The 24,793-nt window shown below is 48.2% G+C and overlaps 1 protein-coding gene across 1 annotated transcript in view; it reads right to left on the bottom strand.

The window, feature by feature from the left end:
- Window positions 1-3,064: 3,064 nt before the first annotated feature.
- Window positions 3,065-24,793, bottom strand: part of LOC139251770 (protein myomaker-like) — a 180,938-nt gene continuing 159,209 nt past the window's right edge. Inside the window, exon 6 of the mRNA XM_070873302.1 lies at window positions 3,065-6,224. Coding sequence (XP_070729403.1) covers window positions 6,081-6,224 — 144 coding nt within the window. The 3' untranslated portion in view covers window positions 3,065-6,080. The remainder of the gene's footprint in view (window positions 6,225-24,793) is intronic.

Raw genomic sequence — 24,793 nt, 5'->3', positions numbered from 1 at the left:
CCTGTAAGGACTCCATTCCATTCTCCAAGTTTCTCCTTCTCCTTCGTATCTGCTCTAACGACGCCACCTTCCATGTTAGCGCTGCTGATATGTCTTCCTTCTACCTCAACCGAGAATTCGCCTCTACCGTGGTTGACATGGCCCTCGATTATGTCCATTCTATTTTCCGCACTTCTGTTCTCACCCCTTCCCCTCCTTCTCAGAACCACGATAGGGTTCCCCTTGTCTTCACCTTTCACCCCACCAGCTTCCACATTCAATGGATTATCCTCCACCATTTCCGTCACCTCCAGCATGATCCCACCACCAAACACATCTTCCCCTCCCCTCCAGCATTCCGAACGTACCGTTCACTCTGCGACACCCTGGTCCACTCCTCAATCACCACCAGCACCCCCTCCCCTTCCCACGGCACCTTCCTGTGCAAGTGCAGTCGATGCAGCACCTTCCCTTTTACATCTTCCCTTCCCACTGTCAAGGGCCCCAAACACTCCTTACAGGTGAAACAGCAATTTACTTGTACTTCTTTCAATTTAGTATACTATATTCACTGCTCATGATCTGGTCTCCTCTACACTGGGGAGACCAAATGCAGAATGGGTGACCGTTATGCAGAATACCTCTGTTCAGTCCGTAAGCATGTCCCCGAGCTTCCGGCCACCTGTCACTTTAATTCTCTGCTCCACTCCCGCTCTGATCGCTACGTCCTCGGCCTCTTACACTGTTTCAATGTAAGCTCGAGGAACAGCACCTCATCTTTCATTTAGGCACTTTACAGCCTTCTGGACTCAACATTGAACTTAACAATTTCAAATCATAACCTCTGCCCCTATTTTTTTTCTTTTTTTTGTTTCCCACGACAGCTGTTGGTGATTCTGCCATCTCCATTTACACTCTATCTAGACTCATCTTTTGTTTCTTAACTTGTCCAATTACCATCTCCTTTTGCCTTGCAAGGGGGACCTGGGGATGCACGTTCACAAATCTTTGAAGTTGGCAGGGCAAGGTAAGAAGGCGGTTAAGAAAGCGTTAGGGATATTTGGCCTTGTAAATAGGGACATTGAATACAAAAACAAGGAAATCATCTAAGCCTTTACAAATCTCTGTTTAGGCCTCAGCTGGAATATTGTGTACAATTGTGGGCACCATACTTTAGGGAGGATGTCAAGGCCTTGGAGAGGGTACAGAGGAGCTTTACCAGGATGATACCAGGGATCTGGCACTTCAGTTCTGTAAAGAGCTTGGAGAAGTTGGCATTGTTCTCTGTAGAGCAGAGAAGGTTAAGGGGAGACCTAATAGAGGTGTTCAAAATTATGACGGGTTTTGATAGAGCAAATAGGGAGAATCTATTTCCTATGGCAAGTGGGTCACAGATTTAAAATAATTGCCAAACGAGCTGGAGGAGAAATTCGATTTTTTTTCAAGCGAGTTGTTAAGATCTGGAACGTACTACCTGAAAGGGTGGTGGAATCTGATTCCATAGGAACTTTCAAAAGGCAAATGGACATGTATTTAAAGAGGACTCATTTGCAGGGGGAAAAGCTGGGTATGGGACTAAATTGGACAGTTCTTTCAAAGAGCTGGCAGAGGAATGATAGGCCGAAAGGCCTTCAGTGTGAGATTCTATAATTCTACGAATGTTAGGTATATTATCTCCAAATCTGCTGAGAGTCAAAGGAGGTCAAGAAAGCAATGTTTGGGGGAACATCATCATCTCCAAGTTCCCTTCCAAGTCATACACTATCATATGTCACCGGTCCGTCATCGTCCCTGGGTCAATATCCTGAAACTTTCCAACACCATCATGGAATAAACCATCTCCACAAAAACTGCAGCAGCTCAAGGAAGTGGCCCACCTCGAAGCAACTTGAAATGGGCAAGAAATTCAGCCTTGCCTGTGATGCCCACAGCTCATGATCAATTAAAAAACTTGGAAGGATCTAAGGAGTTGTGGGGAAGAGAACCTAAATGTTGATGTTGAGGATCTGGGGTCGAAGCCCACTAAAGGAGTTGTCTCCCCAGACTGTGGAATGCAGACAGGCACCAATGTCCTGAGCAGGCCAAAATATCACTTGAGAGCATTGAACAAGGTGGTGAAACACTATCCAGTCTGGGTATATCTAACAGCAGATGCACCACAAACAGTGCATGTCAATGCCAGTGTTACTGTATTTGCTGATGCCAAATAAGGATCATAATGGGAATAGTGGATCAGCCAGTGCCAAGGTGTCCAAAGTGCCTTGGATTGGGAAGGTGGGGATCATCCTAATCTAAAGCATTGGGGTTGACTGAAGTGACAGATCTGCGACTGACACTTGGCAACACCTGTGCATTGGGAGCCCAATGTGGGAAGGTGTTGGTACATTGGATGTAGAAGTTTTCTTTTTCTTTTCAGAGGTGGTGCCCCAGATCGAAATGGGTCCTATGTGTCACTCGGCACCAGTTGGGGCTGAGGGACCAGAAGCACCTGACAAGGGGAGACATAAGGAATGGGAGCAAGAGTAGGCCATTCAGCCCTTCGAGCCCACTTCGTGATTGGACATGCTTTCCTTGTGCTTGCTTTTATGGTGTACTTTCCCTGTAACAGCAAAGACAAAGTTTGTCCTAACAGTTTTGACCGAGTGCATCCCTGAAAAATAAATTAATTTGTTATGCCCCAAATTACCAGGTGAACAAAAGGATGAAACCTTGAAAGTGGAGAGAAGAAAAAAAGAAACACATATGCCCCTTTCCTCCTCCCTCCTTCTCCCCTTGCTCCTCCCTCCCTCCCTTCCCTTCATCTTCCTCCCCCTCTTTCTTCCTCTCCTGGCCCCTTCCTACCCTACCCTCCTCCACCCCTTTCCTTCCCATCTCCTCTTCTTGCCTCCTCTCCTCTTCCTCCCCTCCTCCTTGTCCTCACCTTCCTCACTTCCCTCCCCTTCCCCACTTCCTCCCCCAGCGAGAATTGGTCTCAATCGAAAATCTGCCGCAAGTCAACGTTCCCCACCACCATTCTTCCCAAACTCACTAAAAATAGCAAAGAACCTTGGGCCAGAGTAACATGAAAAATCCAGGTGTACCGGTTTAAAGATTTATTTATAAAGGTTAGGGATTGTGGTGAGACATGGTACATTCGATCATGCAGCACTCACAGACATAGTTAGGTATATTGGGTTGTGCGAATACATGGGGAAATGATATAGATTTGAAAGGTGGTCAGGACTTTTCTTATGGTTCATTCTCTGTACTAGTGACTCACAAATCAGAGCCTACGACATCTAAGTGGGCTTCCCCTCAATCTGTAACTCAGAAAAAAAGTAAATTCAACAATGTAGTGCATATATATTGGGATATATTGCAAAAAACATACTGCCAGGTATGGGTAGGATTAGTGTTTGCAGTAAAACTCAGTCCTATGAATAGATTCATATTCTATTGTGTGCTTTGACAACTCTGGGACTGGTGTTGAATAAAATGTTTAATAATGTAATTGTTTCCTACTTTAAGTATTACTCTGAATTATTATATGTATTAAGTTATATTACTTTTCTCACTATTGATTTTGATGTTTTCATCACCACCTCTCATACCGAGTGTGATTTACACATGTGAATAGATCGATGGGTAGAAGCTCACATTTCCATGATTACTCATCACATCTGGGCAGAAAGCTCTCTTCAGCCACAAAAATATTCAGCGACTTGGCTTGATAATCGTACTTGATCCATGCTGGGCAAACATGCTGTCTGAAAAAGCAGGGAGAAAGTAGGCATCCCCAAGAAAACTTGGCCCTATTGTCAGCAGTTTTTGTGATGCACAGCCATGTTCCTCAGTGATGGAGTTTGAAAGTTTACAGAAACAGCCCGTCTCCTGTTCCTGGATTCAGTACTTGCAATCCATGCAGACAGGGACTGGGTGAGAATGGGCTGTTCAGTGCCAGAGTCCTTCCTTTCCAGCATCAGGGTCTGGCTGTCTGACCTCTGCACATTATGACTGACTGCATGTTTATGCCAACAGTACAAGAGCTGTGCAGCTGCACCTCTACAGCACATTGGTATACTGACATACAACACCACTGCTCCCACCGACAGTGATTCTTCCAAATGTGCTTGATTTTTTTCTTCTAATTTGTTCCACTATATCTTGGAATTGATAGATTTTTGCAAGTGGCCAGAAATATGGCAAATTAAAATTAACACCCATAAGTGCAAAGTGTTATATATTGGAAGAAAAAAATGGAATGCTTAATGAATGGCATCAAACTATCTGGGACAGAGGCTGAAAGAGATCTCAGCGTAATAGTAAACCGACCAACAACCATGTCCAGTCAATAAGTGAATAGACTGTTGAACTATATAGTCATAGAATGTTACAACACACACCCTGGAGTCATACTGTGATGAAGTAAACCTCAAGGGTTAGAGTTTCTGTGGGGTTCTCTCGGTCTGTCGTATCTTCAGGAGCAGATTTATGTAAACACTGCCCCACAACATTCTCTGGGCTTTGCTGATCTTCTGCTGAATTTATGGCAGATGATCAAATGAACTCACTGAGAAAAGGAATGGTATGGGTGCCCATCAAAGGATGAGCTCGATGTAGGTGCCCACCCGCTGTGGGTGCCTGCTCGATGTGGGTGCATGCCTGATGTGGGTGCCCACTCGATGTGGGTGCCCATTGAAGGATGAGCCTGATGTGGGTGCCCACTCGATGTAGGTGGCCCATTGAAGGATGAGCCTGATGTGGGTGCCTGCTCGATGTGGGTACATGCCTGATGTGGGTGCCCACTCGATGTGGGTGCCCATTGAAGGATGAGCCCGATGTGTGTGGCTGCTCGATGTGGGTGCCCCATTGAAGGATGAGCCCGATGTGGGTGCCCACTCGATGTGGGTGGCCCATTGACGGATGAGCCAGGTGTCGGTGTCCAACCGATGTGGGTTTAGATTTGAGCTTATTCTGTCTTTATATGCACACTTGGACCTCTATTCCAAACTAGGCAATGATTTATTCTAGCTATTGGTACTGGAACTTTTCCCCAACTAATTTTCTCTCCTTTTTTCTTGAAAGGTATACAGATTAAGAGGAAGCTAGATAAGTACACGAGGGAGAAAGGAATAGAAGGATATGCTGATAGGGTGAGATGAAGAGGGACAGGAAGAGGCTCATGTGGAGCATAAACACTGTCACGGATCCGTTGGGCTGGTGACCTGTTTCTGTGCTGTAAATTCTATGTAAGGTTGCATCTTGTCCAAGTGCCTATTCTTCAAGAGGTCATCTGTGAGTTTAGGCAGTGAGTGTCAGCAGGCTATTCATCCCAAGAGGGGGGTTCATTGCAGTCAAGTCCAATCCTGTCCTCACCCAACGTCCACACAGAAGGGGTCACCGGATAATGATCAGGAACAGGGACGCAAGATGATTTCCCCCTCCCTAATCCAAGGGCTCTGAAACCAATTGTATCACTGTTAATGTCCACACACAAATGTTTCCCAGCAGTGGGTCAGTGGATAGTTAACAGGAGCATGAACCCTGGCTGACTTCTAATTCTCTAACTCAGGAGTGCTAAAGCCAATTGTATCACTGCAGAGACCAGGGATCGAACCTTTTTGTGTATATGTACTATCCAAAATGGTGCATTTATTTACTGGGTTAGTGGAGAGCTTCTTATGCAAAGTCTTAAGATGTGTTCACAGTTACACAATACTAAACTGGACAGAAGACCACTGATGGAGTTAGCTTACCCTTTCAAATATCAGTTTCCTTGACATGATTTTGGAAACCCCTTTCCTAATAAGGATCATACAATCCATTTTTCAAACCTGCCATCGTTTTCTGTTTATATCTCTGCATTTTTGTCATCGTTCATTTGAAGAACACATTCAGCCCCCAGCTGAGCTTTTGCTTCATACAATTGATAATCTGACCTAACAGCCAATACTTCATTAGATATTTCTGAACATACCACGACTGGTTGGAGATGTGATACAGAGCCACTTCTATTTCATAGCGTAGGGTGCATTTACAGTGTCTTTATCAAAAGGAATGATCATTTCAGTGATGCAGCTCACAAATATAATGCTCGGACCGGAGGCAGGAATCTGCCTCTTTCAGACACAGCAGAGTGTGCAGCAACTTAGTTTTATCGGATTTCCTCCATTTCCTGCTTGAGAGTTAATCTTCGGGAGAAGTAAGATAAAGGAGGCTGCCAAGCTGCAGTGATAGAAGCTGTGTACATAACTGTAATCCCATTCCTAGAAGGAAAAGAGAGTGAGCCTGCATCAATCATCCCAGTACTGGTTTCTGAATTTCACACACAATTCACAAATTAATAATCCAGTTTGCTCAGTGTACCAACAACAACTTACATTTATATAGTGGCTTTCATAGAATCATATGCTATACACAGAAGGAAGCCATTCGTGCCTGTGCCGGCTCTTTGAAAGAGCGATCCAATTAGTCCCACTCCCCCGCTCTTTCCCCGTAGCCATGTCAATTTTTCCCCTTCAAGTATTTATCCAATTCTTTTGAAAGTTACTATTGAAACTGTTTTCACCGCCTTTTCAGGCAGTGCATTCCAGATCACAACAATATGCTGTGCAACAAAATGTTTCCTCATGTTGCCTCTGGTTCTCTTGCCAATCACTATAAATCTGTGTCCTCTGGTTACCAACCCTTCTGCCACTGGAAACAGTATTTCTTTACTTACTCTATCAAAACCCTTCATGATTTTGAACATTTCTATCAAATCTCCTCTTAACCTTCTGTGATCTAAGGAGAACAACCACAGATTTTCCACATAACTGAAGACCCTCATCCCTGGTACCATTCTGGTAAATCTCCTCTGAACCCTCTCCAAGGCCTTGACATCCTTCCTACTGTGTGGTGCCCAGAACTGGACGCAATACTCCAGCTGAGGCCTAAGCAGTGTTTTGCAAAGGTTTAGCATAACTTCCTTGCTTTTGAACTCCCCCTTTAAAATTGTACCATTTAGTTAATATTGCCTCTCCTCATTCTTCCCACCAAAATACATCGCTTCACACTTCTCTGAGTTAAATTTTGTCTGCCATGTGTCTGTCCATTTCACCAGTCTGTGACCTGAAGTCGGTTGCTATCCCCCTCACTGTTTACTACATTTCCACGTTTCATGTCATCTACAGACTTTGAAATTATACCCTGTATACCCAAGTCCAGGTCATTAATATATATCAAAAAGAGCAGTGGTCCTAATACTGATCCTAAAGAGCACTACTGTATACATCCCTCCAGTCTGAAAAACAACCATTCATCGTGACTCTCTACTTCAATGTATTAAAATGTCCCAATGCGCTTCACACGAGCGATTTTCAAAGTTTGACACCGAGCCAAATAACGAGGTATTCGGATAGCTTGGTCAAAAGGTAGGTTTTAGGTGGCATCTTAAAGGACAAAAAGATCCTTGCCTAGTACTTTTTCACTATCACTAGAGAAAAAGTACTCGGCAAACTAATGGGACTAGAGGCGGACAAGTCCTCTGGACCTGATGGCCTGCATCCTAGGGTCTTCAAAGAAGTGGCTGCAGAGATCGTGGATGCATTGGTTGTCATCTTCCAAAATTCTCGAGATTCGGGAAATGTCCCAGCAGAGTGGAAAACCACAAATGTAATGCCCCTATTCAAGAAAGGAGGGAGACAGAAAGCAGGAAACTATAGGCCAGTTAATCTAACATCTGTCATTGGGAAAATGCTGGAATCCATTATTAAGGGCGTAGTAGCAGGACATTTAGAAAATCATAATACAATCAAGCAGAGTCAGCATGGTTTTATGAAAAGAAATCGTGTTTGACAAATTTACTAGAGTTCTTTGAGGATGTAACGAGCAGGGTGGATCAAGAGGAACCAATAAATGTGCTGTATTTGGATTTCCAGAAGGCATTCGATGAGGTGCCACATAAAAGGTTACTGCACAAGATAAGAGTTCACGGGGTTAGCATAGATAGAGGATTGGTTAATTAACAGAAAACAGAAAGTCGGGATAAATGGGTAATTTCCCGGTTGGCAAACAGTAACTAGTGGGGTGCCGCAGGGATTGGTGCTGGGGTCTTAACTATTTACAATCTATATTAATGACTAGGATGAAGGGACCGAGTGTACTGTAGCCAAATTTGCTGACGATACAAAGATAGGTGGGAAAACAAGTTGTGAGGACATAAAAAGTCTGCAAAGGGATATAGACAGGCTAAGTGAGTGGGCAAAAATTTGGCAGATGGAGTATAATGTGGGAAAATGTGAAGTTATCCGCTTTGGTAGAAAGAATAGAAAAGCAGAATATTATTTAAATGGGGAGAGGCCACAGAATGCTGCGGTACAGAAGGATCTAGGTGTCCTCGTACATGAAATATAAAAAGTTAGCATTCAGGTACAGCAAATAATCAGAAAGGTAAATGGAATGTTGGCCTTTATTGCAAGGGGGATGGTGTATAAAAGCAGGGAAGCCTTGCTACAACAGTAGAGGGCGTTGGTGAGACCACACTATTGCGTATGCAATAACTCAATGGGCTTAATTACCGTGAACTCAATCAGGTGCGACCTGACTCTACTTTATTAGCTCTCAAATTCAGGATTGAACATGGAGGCTTTCTTTATATATAAGGGCTGCACGTGTGTGTCTGTGGCCTAATGACCTCCGACGGTCGCTCCCCCTGGTGGCAGGTAAACCCAGGCATACATACATTACATCATTCCCACCAAGATCTTGGTATCAGTCCTATTTACAAATTGAGACAGTCCGGGGCTTTCCGCTCCCTAGTTGATCGTCTCAGTTCAATTCCAGATCTGGGTGAGCTCTCCGAGTCATTCATGACTTGAGGCTGGGTAGCCGATTTAATGGGGGTGGCAGTGTCCATGTCGGGGTTTGAAGGTCCAGATTCATTTGACAACAGCAGGGTCTTCTGATGGCTGAATATGAATCAGTTGGTCATTGATGGTGTCTTCTTCAAGCTGTTCTGGTTCGTCTGTGTGCTGCAATTTCGTCTGATCAATGTGCCTCCTGGTATGTTTGCCAATTAGTGAGCCTGACAATAAGCACCCTGTTACTCTCCTTGGCTGTAACAGTGCCAGTGACCCACTTGGGGCCTTTATCATAATTTAGCACATACACAGGATCATTAATAAAGATGTCGTGTGACACGGCAGTGCGATCATGATACCACTGCTGATGTTGACGTCTGTTTTCGACGTGATCGTTAACATCAGGGTGGACAAGCGAGAGTCTGGTCTTGAGACCTCTCTTCATCAACAGTTCAGCAGGGGGGATCCCGGTAAGCGTGTGGGGTCTCGTCCTGTAACTATGCAGTATGCGTGACAAGCGAGTCTGCAAAGAACCGTGAGTTACGCGTTTCAGGCTCTGCTTGATGGGTTGGACGGCCCGCTCCGCTTGACCATTGGATGCAGGTTTGAATGGTACTGACCTTATGTGCTTGATACCATTGAGTCTCATAAACTCTTGAAACTTCAAACTCGTGAAGCATGATCCGTTGTCGCTCACAACGATGTTGGGCAGACCATGAGTGGCGAACATGGCACGGTGGCTGTGGATGTGCTGGATGACATGATTACACATTCTATCCATTTGGAATACGCATCCAGCACCGCCAAAAACATTTTGCCCAGGAAAGGACCCACATAGTCGATGTGGATCCTCGACCATGGTTTGGATGGCCACAACTACAGACTTAGTGGAGATTCCACTGGTGTATTGCTTAACCGCATGCAAGTGTTGCACTGATGCACACGAGTCCAAATCAAAGTCAATGCCAGGCCACCAAACGCAATGGCCTTCATCATCACAATACCGGGATGGGTACCGTGTAAATCCCGTACAAATCTCTCCCTGTCTTTCTTGGGCATAACAACATGATTACCTCATAGCAAACAATAAGATTGACTGGATAGTTCGTCTTTGCGACGGTTGGTCTCATCACACACTTCCCTGGGAATGGCCGACCAATCACCACCAAGAACACAATGTTTGACAACCGATAAAATCGGATCCTGGCTGGTTCGGATCCTGGCTGGTCCAGATCCTAACTTGTTGAGCAGTGACAGGCGACCCTTCACTCTCAAAGGCATCCATGACCAACAGTAGGTCTGCGGGCTGTGGCGTTTCCACCTCCGGCGTGGGCAACAGTAAACGGCTCAATGCATCGGCACAATTCTCGGTGCCAGGTCTATGGCAAATGACATAATCATAGGCAGATAATGTCAGCGCCCACCTCTGGATGCAGGACGACGCGTTGGTATTGATGCCTCTATGCTCTGAAAACAAAGATATGAGCGGCTTGTGATCGGTTTCAAGCTCGAAACGAAGCCCAAATAGATACTGGTGCATCTTTTTAAACCCATATACGCAGGCTAACGCTTCTTTCTCTACCATGCCGTAGGCTCATTCCGCTTTAGACATGCTTCTCGACGCATACGCAACGGGTCGTAGTTTGCCCGACTCACTGGATTGTTGGAGCACGCAACCAACCCCATGTGATGAAGCGTCACAGGCCAATACTAAATGCTTGCACGGGTCATAATGTACCAGCAATTTGTTGGAACAAAGCAGATTTCTAGCCAGTTCGAAGGCCCTGTCTTGAGATACACCCCAAACCCAGTTGTTGCCTTTTCTGAGCAGCATATACAGTGGCTCTAATAATGTGCTCAATTTACGTAAGAAATTACCGGAGTAGTTGAGAAGACCAAGGAACAAATGCAGCTCTGTCACATTCTGGGGTCTGGGTGCATTTTTGATGGCCTCTGTTTTCGAGTCCGTAGGCCTGATGCTGTCTGCAGCAATCATCCTTCCCAGGAATTCGACTTCCAGTGTCATAAAGACGCACTTTAAACGTTTCAGCCTGACCCCCACTTTGTCCAGGCGAAGTAGAGCCTCTTCCAGGTTTTCGGCAGTGTCACGACCTGTGACCAGAATGTCGTCTTGGAACACCACGGTTCTAGGGATGTTCTAAACTCTCCATGTTTCTCTGAAATATGGCTGCAGCCGAGCGAATTCCGAAAGGGCACCTGCTGTAAATGAACAGCCCTTTATGCGTATTGATGCATGTAAGTTCCTTCGACGATTTGACAAGCTCCTGTTTCATATAGGCCGACATCAGATCCAATTTGGTGAACGTCTTTCCCCAAGCTAGCGTTGCAAACAGGTCATCAACCTCCGGTAACGGGTACTGATCCTGTTTCGAAACTTGCTTGGTCGTAACCTTGTAGTCTCCACAAATCCTGACAGCGCCATCACTCTTCAGCACAGGAACAATGGGACTAGCTCATTCTTTAAATTCGACCGGTGAAATGACCCCTTCAAGTTGGAGTCTGTCCAGTTCGATTTCGACCTTCTCCCTCATCATGTACGGGACCGTCCGGGCTTTGTGATGGACAGGTCTTCCACCTGAGTCCAGGTGGATCTGCACCTTGACTCACGTGAAGTTGCTGATGCCCGGTTAAAACAGCGAGGGAAATTTGCTCAGCACTTGAGCACACGAAGCGTCATCCACCGATGACAAAGCTTTAATATCATTCCAGTTCCAATTTATTTTTTCGAGCCAACTCCTGCCGAATAGCGTTGGACCATTGCCTGGAACAATTCACAGCAATAGATCATGAACCGCCCCATCGTATGACACCTTGACTGCTGCACTGCCAATCACTGGTATGAGCTCTTTAGTGTAGGTACGCAATTTTGCATTTATTGGACTCAGCTTGAATTTCACGGCCTTGATGTCCCACAGCTTTTCGAAAGTCCTCTGGCTCATAATTGACTGACTTGCACCCGTGACTAATTCCATAGATACCAGCACGGCGTTCAATTTTACTTCAATCATTATCGGTTGGCTCTTTGTCAGGAACGAATGTACACTATACATTTCCTCCTCGGGTATCTTGGGTTGCATTGCCAGATCCGCTCCGGATCGGTCATCATCATCCACGTGGTGTGTCGCAGCACGCTTGCTGAGCTGCAGACACATCCGCTGAAGGTGCTCCATTTTGTACAAATATACTATCTGAAACGGCACTGATGAGGCCGATGATTGCCCCCACAATGCCAACAGGGTGAAATCGGATTTGTGCCCAATGGCGGACCTCGAGCAGCCACAGGTTTCGCAAACACAGTCGGATAGGCCCTGCCAGATGCAGCTCTGCCAACCAACGACACAATCTGGTGCACAGTACTTGCCGTGGAGTTCCGACTCTGCGAGGATATCTGCTTTGTACTATCGACCGTGGTCAGGCAAGCCTGGGCGATCATGATGGCTCTGCTCAGATCCAGCGTTTCCACAGCCAGCAGGATCACCTCGTGGTTTATGCCTATTACAAAGACGTCGCGCAGCATGTCTTCCAACACGGTTCCAAACTTACACGGCCCAGCGAGACATCTCAGGTCGGCAACAGGTCCCGGCCCTCAGAACGAATATGCTTGTAAAAGCGATATCTCGAGATAATGATGCCTTCTTTAGGTTTGAGATGGTCCCGAATCAGAGCACACAATTCCTCATAGGTCTTTTCTGTTGGACGTGCAGGTGAGAGCAGATTCTTTAAGGCCACAGATTTTTGGACCACAAACCGTGAGGAAAACAGCCCCACGCCTAACTGCATCAGCGTCTTCATCCATCTTGTTGGCCATGAAGTACTGGTCGAGGCAATCTGTAAAATCTTCCCAGTCTTCTCCCACCACGAATCGCTCCCAGATTCCAATGGTGCTCATTTTTTTTTGTGTGCGTGAAAGTTCGTATTGTGCCTCATCGCCAAATGTTGCGTATGCAATAACTCAATAGGCTTAGTACCGTGAACTCAGTCAGGTGTGACCTGACTCTACTTTATTAGCTCTCAAAGTCAGGATTGAACATGGAGGCTTTCTTTATATACAAGGGCTGCACGTGTGTGTCTGTGGCCCAATGACCTCCGACGGTCACTCCCCCTAGTGGCAGGTAAACCCAAGCATGCATACATTACACACACCTAGAGTACTGTGTGCAGTTTTGGTCTCCTTATTTAAGGATGGATATACTTACATTTGAGGCAGTTCAGAAAAGGTTCACTAGGTCGATTCCTGAGATGAAAGGGTTGTCTTATAAGGAAAGTTTGAGAATGATGGGCCTATACTCATTGGAATTTAGAAGAATGAGAGGTGATCTTATTGAAACATAAGATTCTGAGGGGGCTTGACAGGGTAGATGCTGAGAGAATGATTCCCCTCGTGGGAGAATCTAGAAAGAGGGGGCATAGTTTCAGAATAAGGGGTCAGTTATTTAAGATGGAGTTGAGGAGGAATTTAATCTCTGAGAGTCGTGAATCTTTGGAATTCTCTACCCCAGAGAGTTGTGGAGGCTGAATCATTGAATATATTCAAGGCGGAGATCGACAGAGTTTGAACTACAGGGGAGTCAAGGGTTATGGAAAACAGGCAGGAAAGTGGTGTTGAGGCCAAGTTCAGATCAGCCATGATCTTATTGAATGGTGGAACAGGCTCGACGGGCAGAGTGTTCTTATGTTGTTATGAGAAGAGAAAGGTGGAGAGGTTTAGAGAGGGAATTGCAGAGTTTAGGGTCTAGGCAGCTGAATGCGATCCACTGAACTGACTCTGCAAGTTGAGCTGACCTATATTTCTCATGTTGCCCCGACATCATCCGAAACACAGAGTCAGTTTCCACATGTTCGCTGATGACACCCAGCTCTACCTCACTACCACTTCTCTCGACCCCTCCTCGGTCTCTAAATTGTCAGACTGCTTGTCCGATATCCAGTTCTGGATGAGCAGATATTTTCTCCAATTAAATATTGGAGATCGAAGCCATTATTTTCGGTCCCCACCGCAAACTCCGTTTCCTTACCACTGACTCCATCTCTCTCCCTAACATCTATCTGAGACTGAACCACACTGTTCGTAACCTTGGTGTCATATCTGACCTTGAAATGAGCTTTCGACCACATATCCACAGCATAACTAAGTCCGCCTATTTCCACCTCAACGTCACCCATTTCCGCGCTTGCCTCAGCTCATCCGCTGCTGAAGCCCTCATCCATGCCTTTGTTACCTCTAGACTTGACTATTCCAATGTATTTCTGGCTGGCCTCCCACATTCTATCTTACTTAACCTACAGGTGATCCAAAACTCGGACCCATTGAGCTGACCCATTGAGCTGACCCATTGAGCTGACCCATTGAGCTGACCCATTGAGCTGACCCCGTGAGCTGACCCATTGAGCTGACCCATTGAGCTGACCCATTGAGCTGACCCCGTGAGCTGACCCATTGAGCTGACCCATTGAGCTGACCCATTGAGCTGACCATGCGAGCTGATCCATTGAGCTGACCCATTGAGCTGACCCATTGAGCTGACCCCGTGAGCTGACCCATTGAGCTGACCCATTGAGCTGACCCATTGAGCTGACCCCGTGAGCTGACCCATTGAGCTGACCCATTGAGCTGACCCATTGAGCTGACCCATTGAGCTGACCATGCGAGCTGACCCATTGAGCTGACCCATTGAGCTGACCCATTGAGCTGACCATGCGAGCTGACCCATTGAGCTGACCCATTGAGCTGACCCATTGAGCTGACCCCACAAGCTGACCCATTGAGCTCTGCCTCTCTATTCTCTTTAAGACACTGCTTAAACTTAACTCTTTGACCAAGCTTTTGGTCACCTGTGATAATTTCTCCTTATGTGGCTCAGTGTCAATTTTTTTTTGTCTCATAGTACTACTGTGACGTTTCGGATGTTTTCTTATGTTAAAGGCGCTATATAAATACAAGTTGTTATTGTTGTTGAACTGACCCATTAAACTGACCTTGTGAGCTGACCCCACGAGCTGACCCATTAAGCTGACCCCACAAGCTGACCCATTGAGCTGACCACGTGAGCTGATCCAATGAGCTGACCCAGTGAGCTGACCCATTGAGCTGACTGTGTGAGCTGACCCATTGAGCTGACCCCACAAGCTGACCCATTGAGCTGACCCCACGAGCTGACCCCATGAGGTGACCCCCATGAGCTGACCCCATGAGCTGACCCATTGAGCTGACCCCCGCGAGCTGATCCATTGAGTTGACCGTGCGAGCTGACCCATTGAGCTGACCCATTGAGCTGACCCCGTGAGCTGATCAATTGAGCTGACCCCGTGAGCTGACCCCACAAGCTGACCCATTGAGCTGACCACGTGAGCTGACCCAATGAGCTGACCCATTGAGCTGACCCATTGAGCTGACTGTGTGAGCTGACCCATTGAGCTGACCCCACGAGCTGACCCATTGAGCTGACCCCACGAGCTGACCCCATGAGGTGACCCCCGCGAGCTGACCCCGTGAGCTGATCCATTGAGCTGACCCCGTGAGCTGACCCATTGAGCTGACTGTGTGAGCTGACCCATTGAGCTGACCCCATGAGCTGACCCATTGAGCTGACCCCATGAGCTGACCCATTGAGCTGACCCATTGAGCTGACTGTGTGAGCTGACCCATTGAGCTGACTGTGTGAGCTGACCCATTGAGCTGACCCCATGAGCTGATCCATTGAGCTGACCCCGTGAGCTGATCCATTGAGCTGACCCCATGAGCTGACCCATTGAGCTGACTGTGTGAGCTGACCCATTGAGCTGACCCCACAAGCTGACCTATTGAGTTAACCGTGCAAGCTGACCCATTGAGTTGACCGCGCGAGCTGACCCACTGAGTTGACCGCGCGAGCTAAACCATTGAGTTGATCACGTGAGCTGACCCATTGAGTTGACCGCGCGAGCTGACCCATTGAGCTGACCGCGCGAGCTGAACCATTGAGTTGACCGCGCGAGCTGACCCATTGAGTTGACCATGCAAGCTGACCCATTGAGTTGACCGCGCGAGCTGACGCATTGAGCTGACCCATTGAGCTGACTGTGTGAGCTGACCCATTGAGCTGACCCCATGAGCTGACCCATTGAGCTGACCCCCTGAGCTGACCCATTGAGCTGACCCCGTGAGCTGACCCATTGAGCTGACCCCGTGAGCTGATCCATTGAGCTGACCCCGTGAGCTGACCCACTGAGTTGACCATGTGAGCTGACCCATTGAGCTGACCATGCGAGCTGACCCCATGAGCTGATCCATTGAGTTGACCTTGCGAGCTGACCCATTGAGCTGACCGCGTGAGCTGACCCATTGAGCTGACCCCACAAGCTGACCCATTGAGCTCTGCCTCTCTATCCTCTTCAAGACATTGCTTAAACTTAAACATTAAACTGACCTTGTGAGCTGACCCCACGAGCTGACCCATTAAGCTGACCCCACAAGCTGACCCCACAAGCTGACCCCATGAGGTGACCCGCACGAGCTGACCCCACGAGCTGACCCATTGAGCTGACCCCCGCGAGCTGACCCATTGAGTTGACCGTGCGAGCTGACCCATTGAGCTGACCCCGTGAGCTGATCCATTGAGCTGAACCCGTGAGCTGACCCCACAAGCTGACCCATTGAGCTGACCACGTGAGCTGACCCAATGAGCTGACCCATTGAGCTGACCCATTGAGCTGACTGTGTGAGCTGACCGTTTGAGCTGACCCCACAAGCTGACCCATTGAGCTGACCCCGTGAGTTGACCCCACAAGCTGACCTATTGAGCTGACCCCGTGAGCTGACTTGTGTGAGCTGACCCATTGAGCTGACCCCATGAGCTGACCCACTGAGCTGACCCCATGAGCTGACCCATTGAGCTGACCGTGCGAGCTGACCCCCCCGAGCTGACCCATTGAGCTGACCGCGTGAGTTGACCCATTGAGCTGACCATGCGAGCTGACCCCATGAGCTGACTCATTGAGTTGACAATGCGAGCTGACCCATTGAGCTGACCCCACGAGCTGGCCCATTGAGCCGACCCCGTGAGCTGTCCTATTGAGCTGAACGCGCGAGCTGACCCATTGAGCTGACCCATTGAGCTGCCCCATTGAGCTGACCCATTGAGCTGACCCATTGAGCTGACCTCACGAGCTGACCCATTGAGCTGACCCACTGAGCTGACTGTGTGAGCTGACCCATTGAGCTGACCCCGTGAGCTGACCCCACGAGCTGACCCTGTGAGCTGATCCATTGAGCTGACCATGCAAGCTGACCCCATGAGCTGACCCATTGAGCTGACCCCCTGAGCTGACCCATTGAGCTGACCCCCTGAGCTGACCCATTGAGCTGACCCCGTGAGCTGACCCATTGAGCTGACCCCGTGAGCTGATCCATTGAGCTGACCCCGTGAGCTGACCCACTGAGTTGACCATGTGAGCTGACCCATTGAGCTGACCATGCGAGCTGACCCCATGAGCTGATCCATTGAGTTGACCTTGCGAGCTGACCCATTGAGCTGACCGCGTGAGCTGACCCATTGAGCTGACCCCACAAGCTGACCCATTGAGCTCTGCCTCTCTATCCTCTTCAAGACATTGCTTAAACTTAAACATTAAACTGACCTTGTGAGCTGACCCCACGAGCTGACCCATTAAGCTGACCCCACAAGCTGACCCCACAAGCTGACCCCATGAGGTGACCCGCACGAGCTGACCCCACGAGCTGACCCATTGAGCTGACCCCCACGAGCTGACCCATTGAGTTGACCGTGCGAGCTGACCCATTGAGCTGACCCCGTGAGCTGATCCATTGAGCTGAACCCGTGAGCTGACCCCACAAGCTGACCCATTGAGCTGACCACGTGAGCTGACCCAATGAGCTGACCCATTGAGCTGACCCATTGAGCTGACTGTGTGAGCTGACCGTTTGAGCTGACCCCACAAGCTGACCCATTGAGCTGACCCCGTGAGTTGACCCCACAAGCTGACCTATTGAGCTGACCCCGTGAGCTGACTTGTGTGAGCTGACCCATTGAGCTGACCCCATGAGCTGACCCACTGAGCTGACCCCATGAGCTGACCCATTGAGCTGACCGTGCGAGCTGACCCCCCCGAGCTGACCCATTGAGCTGACCGCGTGAGTTGACCCATTGAGCTGACCATGCGAGCTGACCCCATGAGCTGACTCATTGAGTTGACAATGCGAGCTGACCCATTGAGCTGACCCCACGAGCTGGCCCATTGAGCCGACCCCGTGAGCTGTCCTATTGAGCTGAACGCGCGAGCTGACCCATTGAGCTGACCCATTGAGCTGCCCCATTGAGCTGACCCATTGAGCTGACCCATTGAGCTGACCTCACGAGCTGACCCATTGAGCTGACCCACTGAGCTGACTGTGTGAGCTGACCCATTGAGCTGACCCCGTGAGCTGACCCCACGAGCTGACCCTGTGAGCTGATCCATTGAGCTGACCATGCAAGCTGACCCCATGAGCTGACCCATTGAGCTGACCCCCTGAGCTGACCCATTGAGCTGACCCCGTGAGCTGACCCATTGAGCTGACCCCGTGAGCTGATCCATTGAGCTGACCCCGTGAGCTGACCCACTGAGTTGACCATGTGAGCTGACCCATTGAGCTGACCATGCGAGCTGACCCCATGAGCTGATCCATTGAGTTGACCTTGCGAGCTGACCCATTGAGCTGACCGCGTGAGCTGACCCATTGAGCTGACCCCACAAGCTGACCCATTGAGCTCTGCCTCTCTATCCTCTTCAAGACATTGCTTAAACTTAAACATTAAACTGACCTTGTGAGCTGACCCCACGAGCTGACCCATTAAGCTGACCCCACAAGTTGACCCCATGAGGTGACCCGCACGAGCTGACCCCACGAGCTGACCCATTGAGCTGACCCCCGCGAGCTGACCCATTGAGTTGACCGTGCGAGCTGACCCATTGAGCTGACCCCGTGAGCTGATCCATTGAGCTGAACCCGTGAGCTGACCCCACAAGCTGACCCATTGAGCTGACCACGTGAGCTGACCCAATGAGCTGACCCATTGAGCTGACCCATTGAGCTGACTGTGTGAGCTGACCGTTTGAGCTGACCCCACAAGCTGACCCATTGAGCTGACCCCGTGAGTTGACCCCACAAGCTGACCTATTGAGCTGACCCCGTGAGCTGACTTGTGTGAGCTGACCCATTGAGCTGACCCCATGAGCTGACCCACTGAGCTGACCCCATGAGCTGACCCATTGAGCTGACCGTGCGAGCTGACCCCCCCGAGCTGACCCATTGAGCTGACCGCGTGAGTTGACCCATTGAGCTGACCATGCGAGCTGACCCCATGAGCTGACTCATTGAGTTGACAATGCGAGCTGACCCATTGAGCTGACCCCACGAGCTGGCCCATTGAGCCGACCCCGTGAGCTGTCCTATTGAGCTGAACGCGCGAGCTGACCCATTGAGCTGACCCATTGAGCTGCCCCATTGAGCTGACCCATTGAGCTGACCCATTGAGCTGACCTCACGAGCTGACCCATTGAGCTGACCCACTGAGCTGACTGTGTGAGCTGACCCATTGAGCTGACCCCGTGAGCTGACCCCACGAGCTGACCCTGTGAGCTGATCCATTGAGCTGACCATGCAAGCTGATCCCCTGAGCTGACCCATTGAACTGACCCCACGAGCTGATCCCCTGAGCTGACCCATTGAGCTGACCCATTGAGCTGATCCACTGAGCTGACCCATTGAGCTGACCCCCCGAGCTGATCCATTGAGCTGACCCCACGAGCTGATCCACTGAGCTGACCCATTGAGCTGATCCCCTGAGCTGATCCATTAAGTTGACCGTGCGAGCTGACCCATTGAGCTGACCCACTGAGCTGACCCCATGAGCTGACCCATTGAGCTGACCCCGTGATCTGACCCATTGAGCTGACCCCATGAGCTGACCCATTGAGCTGACCCCGTGATCTGACCCATTGAGCTGACCCCATGAGCTGACCCATTGAGCTGACCCCGTGATCTGACCCATTGAGCTGACCCCATGAGCTGACTCATTGAGCTGACCCCGTGAGCTGGCCCATTGAGCTGACCCCGTGAGCTGACCCCGTGAGCTGACCCATTGAGCTGACCCCATGAGCTGACCCCATAAGCTGACCCATTGAGTTGACCGTGAGAGCTGACCCCGTGAGCTGACCCATTGAGCTGACCCATTGAGCTGACCCATTGAGCTGACCCCATGAGCTGACCCATTGAGCTGACCTCACGAGCTGACCCATTGAGCTGACCCACTGAGCTGACTGTGTGAGCTGACCCATTGCGCTGACCCCATGAGCTGACCCATTGAGCTGACCCCGTGAGCTGACCCCACAAGCTGACCCATTGAGCTGACCCCGTGAGCTGACCCATTGAGCTGACTCATTGCGTTGACCATGAGAGCTGACCCCGTGAGCTGACCCATTGACCTGACCCATTGAGCTGACCCCGTGAGCTGACCCATTGAGCTGACCCCGTGAGCTGACCCATTGAGCTGACTGTGTGAGCTGACCCCACGAGCTGACCCTGTGAGCTGATCCATTGAGCTGACCATGCAAGCTGACACTATGAGCTGACCCATTGAGCTGATCCCCTGAGCTGATCCATTGAGCTGACCCCACGAGCTGATCCCCTGAGCTGACCCATTGAACTGACCCCACGAGCTGATCCCCTGAGCTGACCCATTGAGCTGACCCATTGTGCTGACCCATTGAGCTGATCCACTGAGCTGACCCATTGAGCTGACCCATTGAGCTGACCAATTTAGCTGACCCATTGAGCTGATCCCCTGAGCTGACCCATTGTGCTGACCCATTGAGCTGATCCACTGAGCTGACCCCCCGAGCTGATCCATTGAGCTGACCCATTGAGCTGACCCATTGAGCTGACCCATTGTGCTGACCCATTGAGCTGACCCCCCGAGCTGATCCATTGAGCTGACCCCACGAGCTGATCCCCTGAGCTGATCCATTGAGCTGACCCATTGAGCTGATCCACTGAGCTGATCCCCTGAGCTGATCCCCTGAGCTGATCCATTGAGCTGACCCCACTGAGCTGATCCATTGAGCTGACCCCACGAGCTGACCCATTGAGCTGACCCTATCAAGATTTAAACTAAAAATCATGGTTTAAAAACTAGTATTAAAACACTTTACCTAAACGCATGCAGCATTCGAAACAAAGTAAATGAGTTGACGGCACAAATCATTACAAATGGGTATGATTTGGTGGCCATTACTGAAACGTGGTTGCAGGGTGGCCAAGACTGGGAATTAAACATACAGGGGTATCTGACAATTCGGAAAGATAGACAAGAGGGGAAGGGAGGTGGGGTAGCTCTGTTAATGAAGGATGATATCAGGGCAGTTGTGAGAGACGATATTGGCTGTAATGAACAAAATGTTGAATCATTGTGGGTGGAGATTAGAGATAGTAAGGGCAAAAAGTCACTATTGGGTGTAGTTTATAGGCCCCCAAATAATAACTTCACGGTGGGGTGGGCAATAATCAAGGGAATAATGGAGGCATGTGAAAAAGGAACGGCAGTAGTCATGGGGGATTTTAACCTACATATCGATTGGTCAAATCAAATCGCACAGGGTAGCCTTGAGGAGGAATTCATAGAATGCATACGGGATTGTTTCTTAGAACAGTATGTTACAGAACCTACAAGGGAGCAAGCTATCTTAGATCTGGTCCTGTGCAATGAGACAGGAATAATAAACGATCTCCTAGTAAAAGATCCTCTCGGAATGAGTGATCACAGTATGGTTGAATTTGTAATACAGATTGAGAGTGAGGAAGTAGTGTCTCAAACGAGCGTACTATGCTTAAACAAAGGGGACTACAGTGGGATGAGGGCAGAGTTGGCTAAAGTAGACTGGAAACACAGACTAAACGGTTGCACAATTGAGGAACAGTGGAGGACTTTTAAGGAGCTCTTTCATAGTGCTCAACAAAAATATAATCCAGTGAAAAAGAAGGGCGGTAAGAGAAGGAATAACCAGCTGTGGATAACCAAGGAAATAAAGGAGAGTATCAAATTAAAAACCAATGCGTATAAGGTGGCCAAGGTTAGTGGGAAACTAGAAGATTGGGAAAATTTTAAACGACAGCAAAGAATGACTAAGAAAGCAATAAAGAAAGAAAAGATAGATTACGAAAGTAAACTTGCGCAAAACATAAAAACAGATAGTAAAAGCTTTTACCGATATATAAAACGGAAGAGAATGACTAAAGTAAATGTTGGTCCCTTAGAAGATGAGAAGGGGGATTTAATAATGGGAAATGTGAAAATGGCTGAGACCTTAAACAATTATTTTGCTTCGGTCTTCACAGTGGAAGACACAAAAACCATGCCAAAAATTGCTGGTCACAGGAATGTGGGAAGGGAGGACCTTGAGACAATCACTATCACTAGGGGGGTAGTGCTGGACAGGCTAATGGGACTCAAGGTAGACAAGTCCCCTGGTCCTGATGAAATGCATCCCAGGGTATTAAAAGAGATGGCGGAAGTTATAGCAGATGCATTCGTTATAATCTACCAAAATTCTCTGGACTCTGGGGAGGTACCAGCGGATTGGAAAGCAGCTAATGTAACGCCTCTGTTTAAAAAAGTGGCAGACAAAAGGCAGGTAACTAAAGGTCGGTTAGTTTAACATCTGTAGTGGGGAAAATGCTTGAAGCTATCATTAAGGAAGAAATAGCGGGACATCTAGATAGGAATAGTGCAATCAAGCAGACGCAGCATGGATTCATGAAGGGGAAATCATGTTTAACTAATTTACTGGAATTCTTTGAGGATATAACGAGCATGGTGGATAGAGGTGTACCGATGGATGTGGTGTATTTAGATTTCCAAAAGGCGTTCGATGAGGTGCCACACAAAAGGTTATTGCAGAAGATAAAGGTACGCGGAGTCAGAGGAAATGTATTTGCATGGATAGAGAATTGGCTGGCGAACAGAAAGCAGAGAGTCGGGATAAATGGGTCCTTTTCGGATTGGAAATCGGTGGTTAGTGGTGTGTCGCAGAGATCGGTGCTGGGACCTCAACTGTTTACAATATACATAGATGACCTGGAAGAGGGGACAGAGTGTAGTGTAACAAAATTTGAAGATGACACAAAGATTAGTGGGAAAGCAAGTTGTGTAGAGGACACAGAGAGGCTGCAGAGAGATTTAGATAGGTTAAGCGAATGGGCTAAGGTTTGGCAGATGGAATACAATGTCGGAAAATGTGAGGTCATCCACCTTGGAAAAAAAACAGTAAAAGGGAATATTATTTGAATGGGGAGAAATTACAACATGCTGTGGTGCAGAGGTACCTGGGGGTCCTTGTGCATGAATCCCAAAAAGTTAGTTTGCAGGTGCAGCAGGTAATCAGGAAGGTGAATGGAATGTTGGCCTTCGTTGCGAGAGGGATGGAGTACAAAAGCAGGGAGGTCCTGCTGCAACTGTACAGGGTATTGGTGAGGCCGCACCTGGAGTACTGCGTGGAGTTTTGGTCACCTTACTTAACGAAGGTTATACTAGCATTGGAGGGGGTACAGAGACGATTCACTAGGCTGAATCCGGAGATGAGGAGGTTACCTTATGATGATAGTTTGAGTAGACTGGGTCTTTACTCGTTGGAGTTCAGAAGGATGAGGGATGATCTTATAGAAACATTTAAAATAATGAAAGGGATAGACAGGATAGAGGCAGAGAGGTTGTTTCCACTGGTTGGGGAGACTAGAACTAGGGGGCACAGCCTCAAAATATGGGGGAGCCAATTTAAAACCGAGTTGAGAAAGAATTTCTTCTCCCAGAGGGTTGTGAATCTGTGGAATTCTCTGCCCAAGGAAACAGTTGAGGCTAGCTCATTGAATATATTCAAATCACAGATAGATAGATTTTTAACCAATGAGGGAATTAAGGATTATGGGGAGCGGGCGGGTAAGTGGAGCTGAGTCCACGGCCAGATCAGCCATGATCTTGTTGAATGGCGGAACAGGCTCGAGGGGCTAGATGGCCTAATCCTGTTCCTAATTCTTATGTTCTTATGTTCTTATGTTCTTATTAATGTTAGGGAAGTCCAGAACTAGGAGTCACAGTCTAAGGATAAGGGGTAAGCCACTTAGGACCGAGATGAGGAGAGACTTCTTCATCCAGAGAGTGGTGAACCTGTGGAATTATCTGTCACAAAAAGTTGTTGAGGTCAATTCACTAAATATATTCAAAAAGGAGTTAGATGTAGTCCTTACTACTCGGGGATCAAGGGGTATGGTGAGAAAGCAGGAATGGGGTACTGAAGTTGCATGTTCAGCCATGAACTCATTGAAAGGCGGTGCAGGCTCAAGGGGCCGAATGGCCTACTCCTGCACCTATTTTCTATGTTTCTATGTTTCTCTGACCCCATGAGCTGACCCCACAAGCTGACCTCACAACCTGGTTGAAATCAAATTATTGTTGGGGAGTTAACATAGGGTTTGTGTGTTTTAGGAAAGACTGGGGTGGCATTATTTGTTAGATAGGGACCAGTTACAATGAGGTTAGATGTGGAAAGTGTTACCGAGCAGTTAGAATTAAAAGGCAGTAAAAGAGATCCGTTTGTAATATGAACGTGCTAATGATCAAAGGAGATTGTGGTTTGAGGGGGCGATGAGGCAGTTGAGTGCCAAGTGCTAATAATAATCCTGGGGGTTCAATCTTCCTCGTATTGACTGGAATGCACAATGGGGACAGTCTGCATTGAGCGGAAATGTATTTAAATTGTGAGGGATTTGTTTTTTAAACAGTCCTTTAAAGATACCACAAGGGGTATTGCAATATTTGATTTAGTTCTCATGAATTAGGAGGGAGCAATAAACAAAGTGAGAATAATGTTTCAGCAAAATCAATGGGATAATTATTAAGATGCAAAAAGAATGTATCCCTGGAAGAGATCAAGGCAGTGTGAAA

Source organism: Pristiophorus japonicus, unplaced genomic scaffold, assembly GCF_044704955.1.
Source record: "Pristiophorus japonicus isolate sPriJap1 unplaced genomic scaffold, sPriJap1.hap1 HAP1_SCAFFOLD_443, whole genome shotgun sequence".
In the NCBI taxonomy this organism is placed as follows: domain Eukaryota; kingdom Metazoa; phylum Chordata; class Chondrichthyes; family Pristiophoridae; genus Pristiophorus; species Pristiophorus japonicus.
The sequence above is the reverse complement of the archived record's forward strand: the minus strand, read 5'-3'. Positions and strand labels throughout refer to the sequence as shown.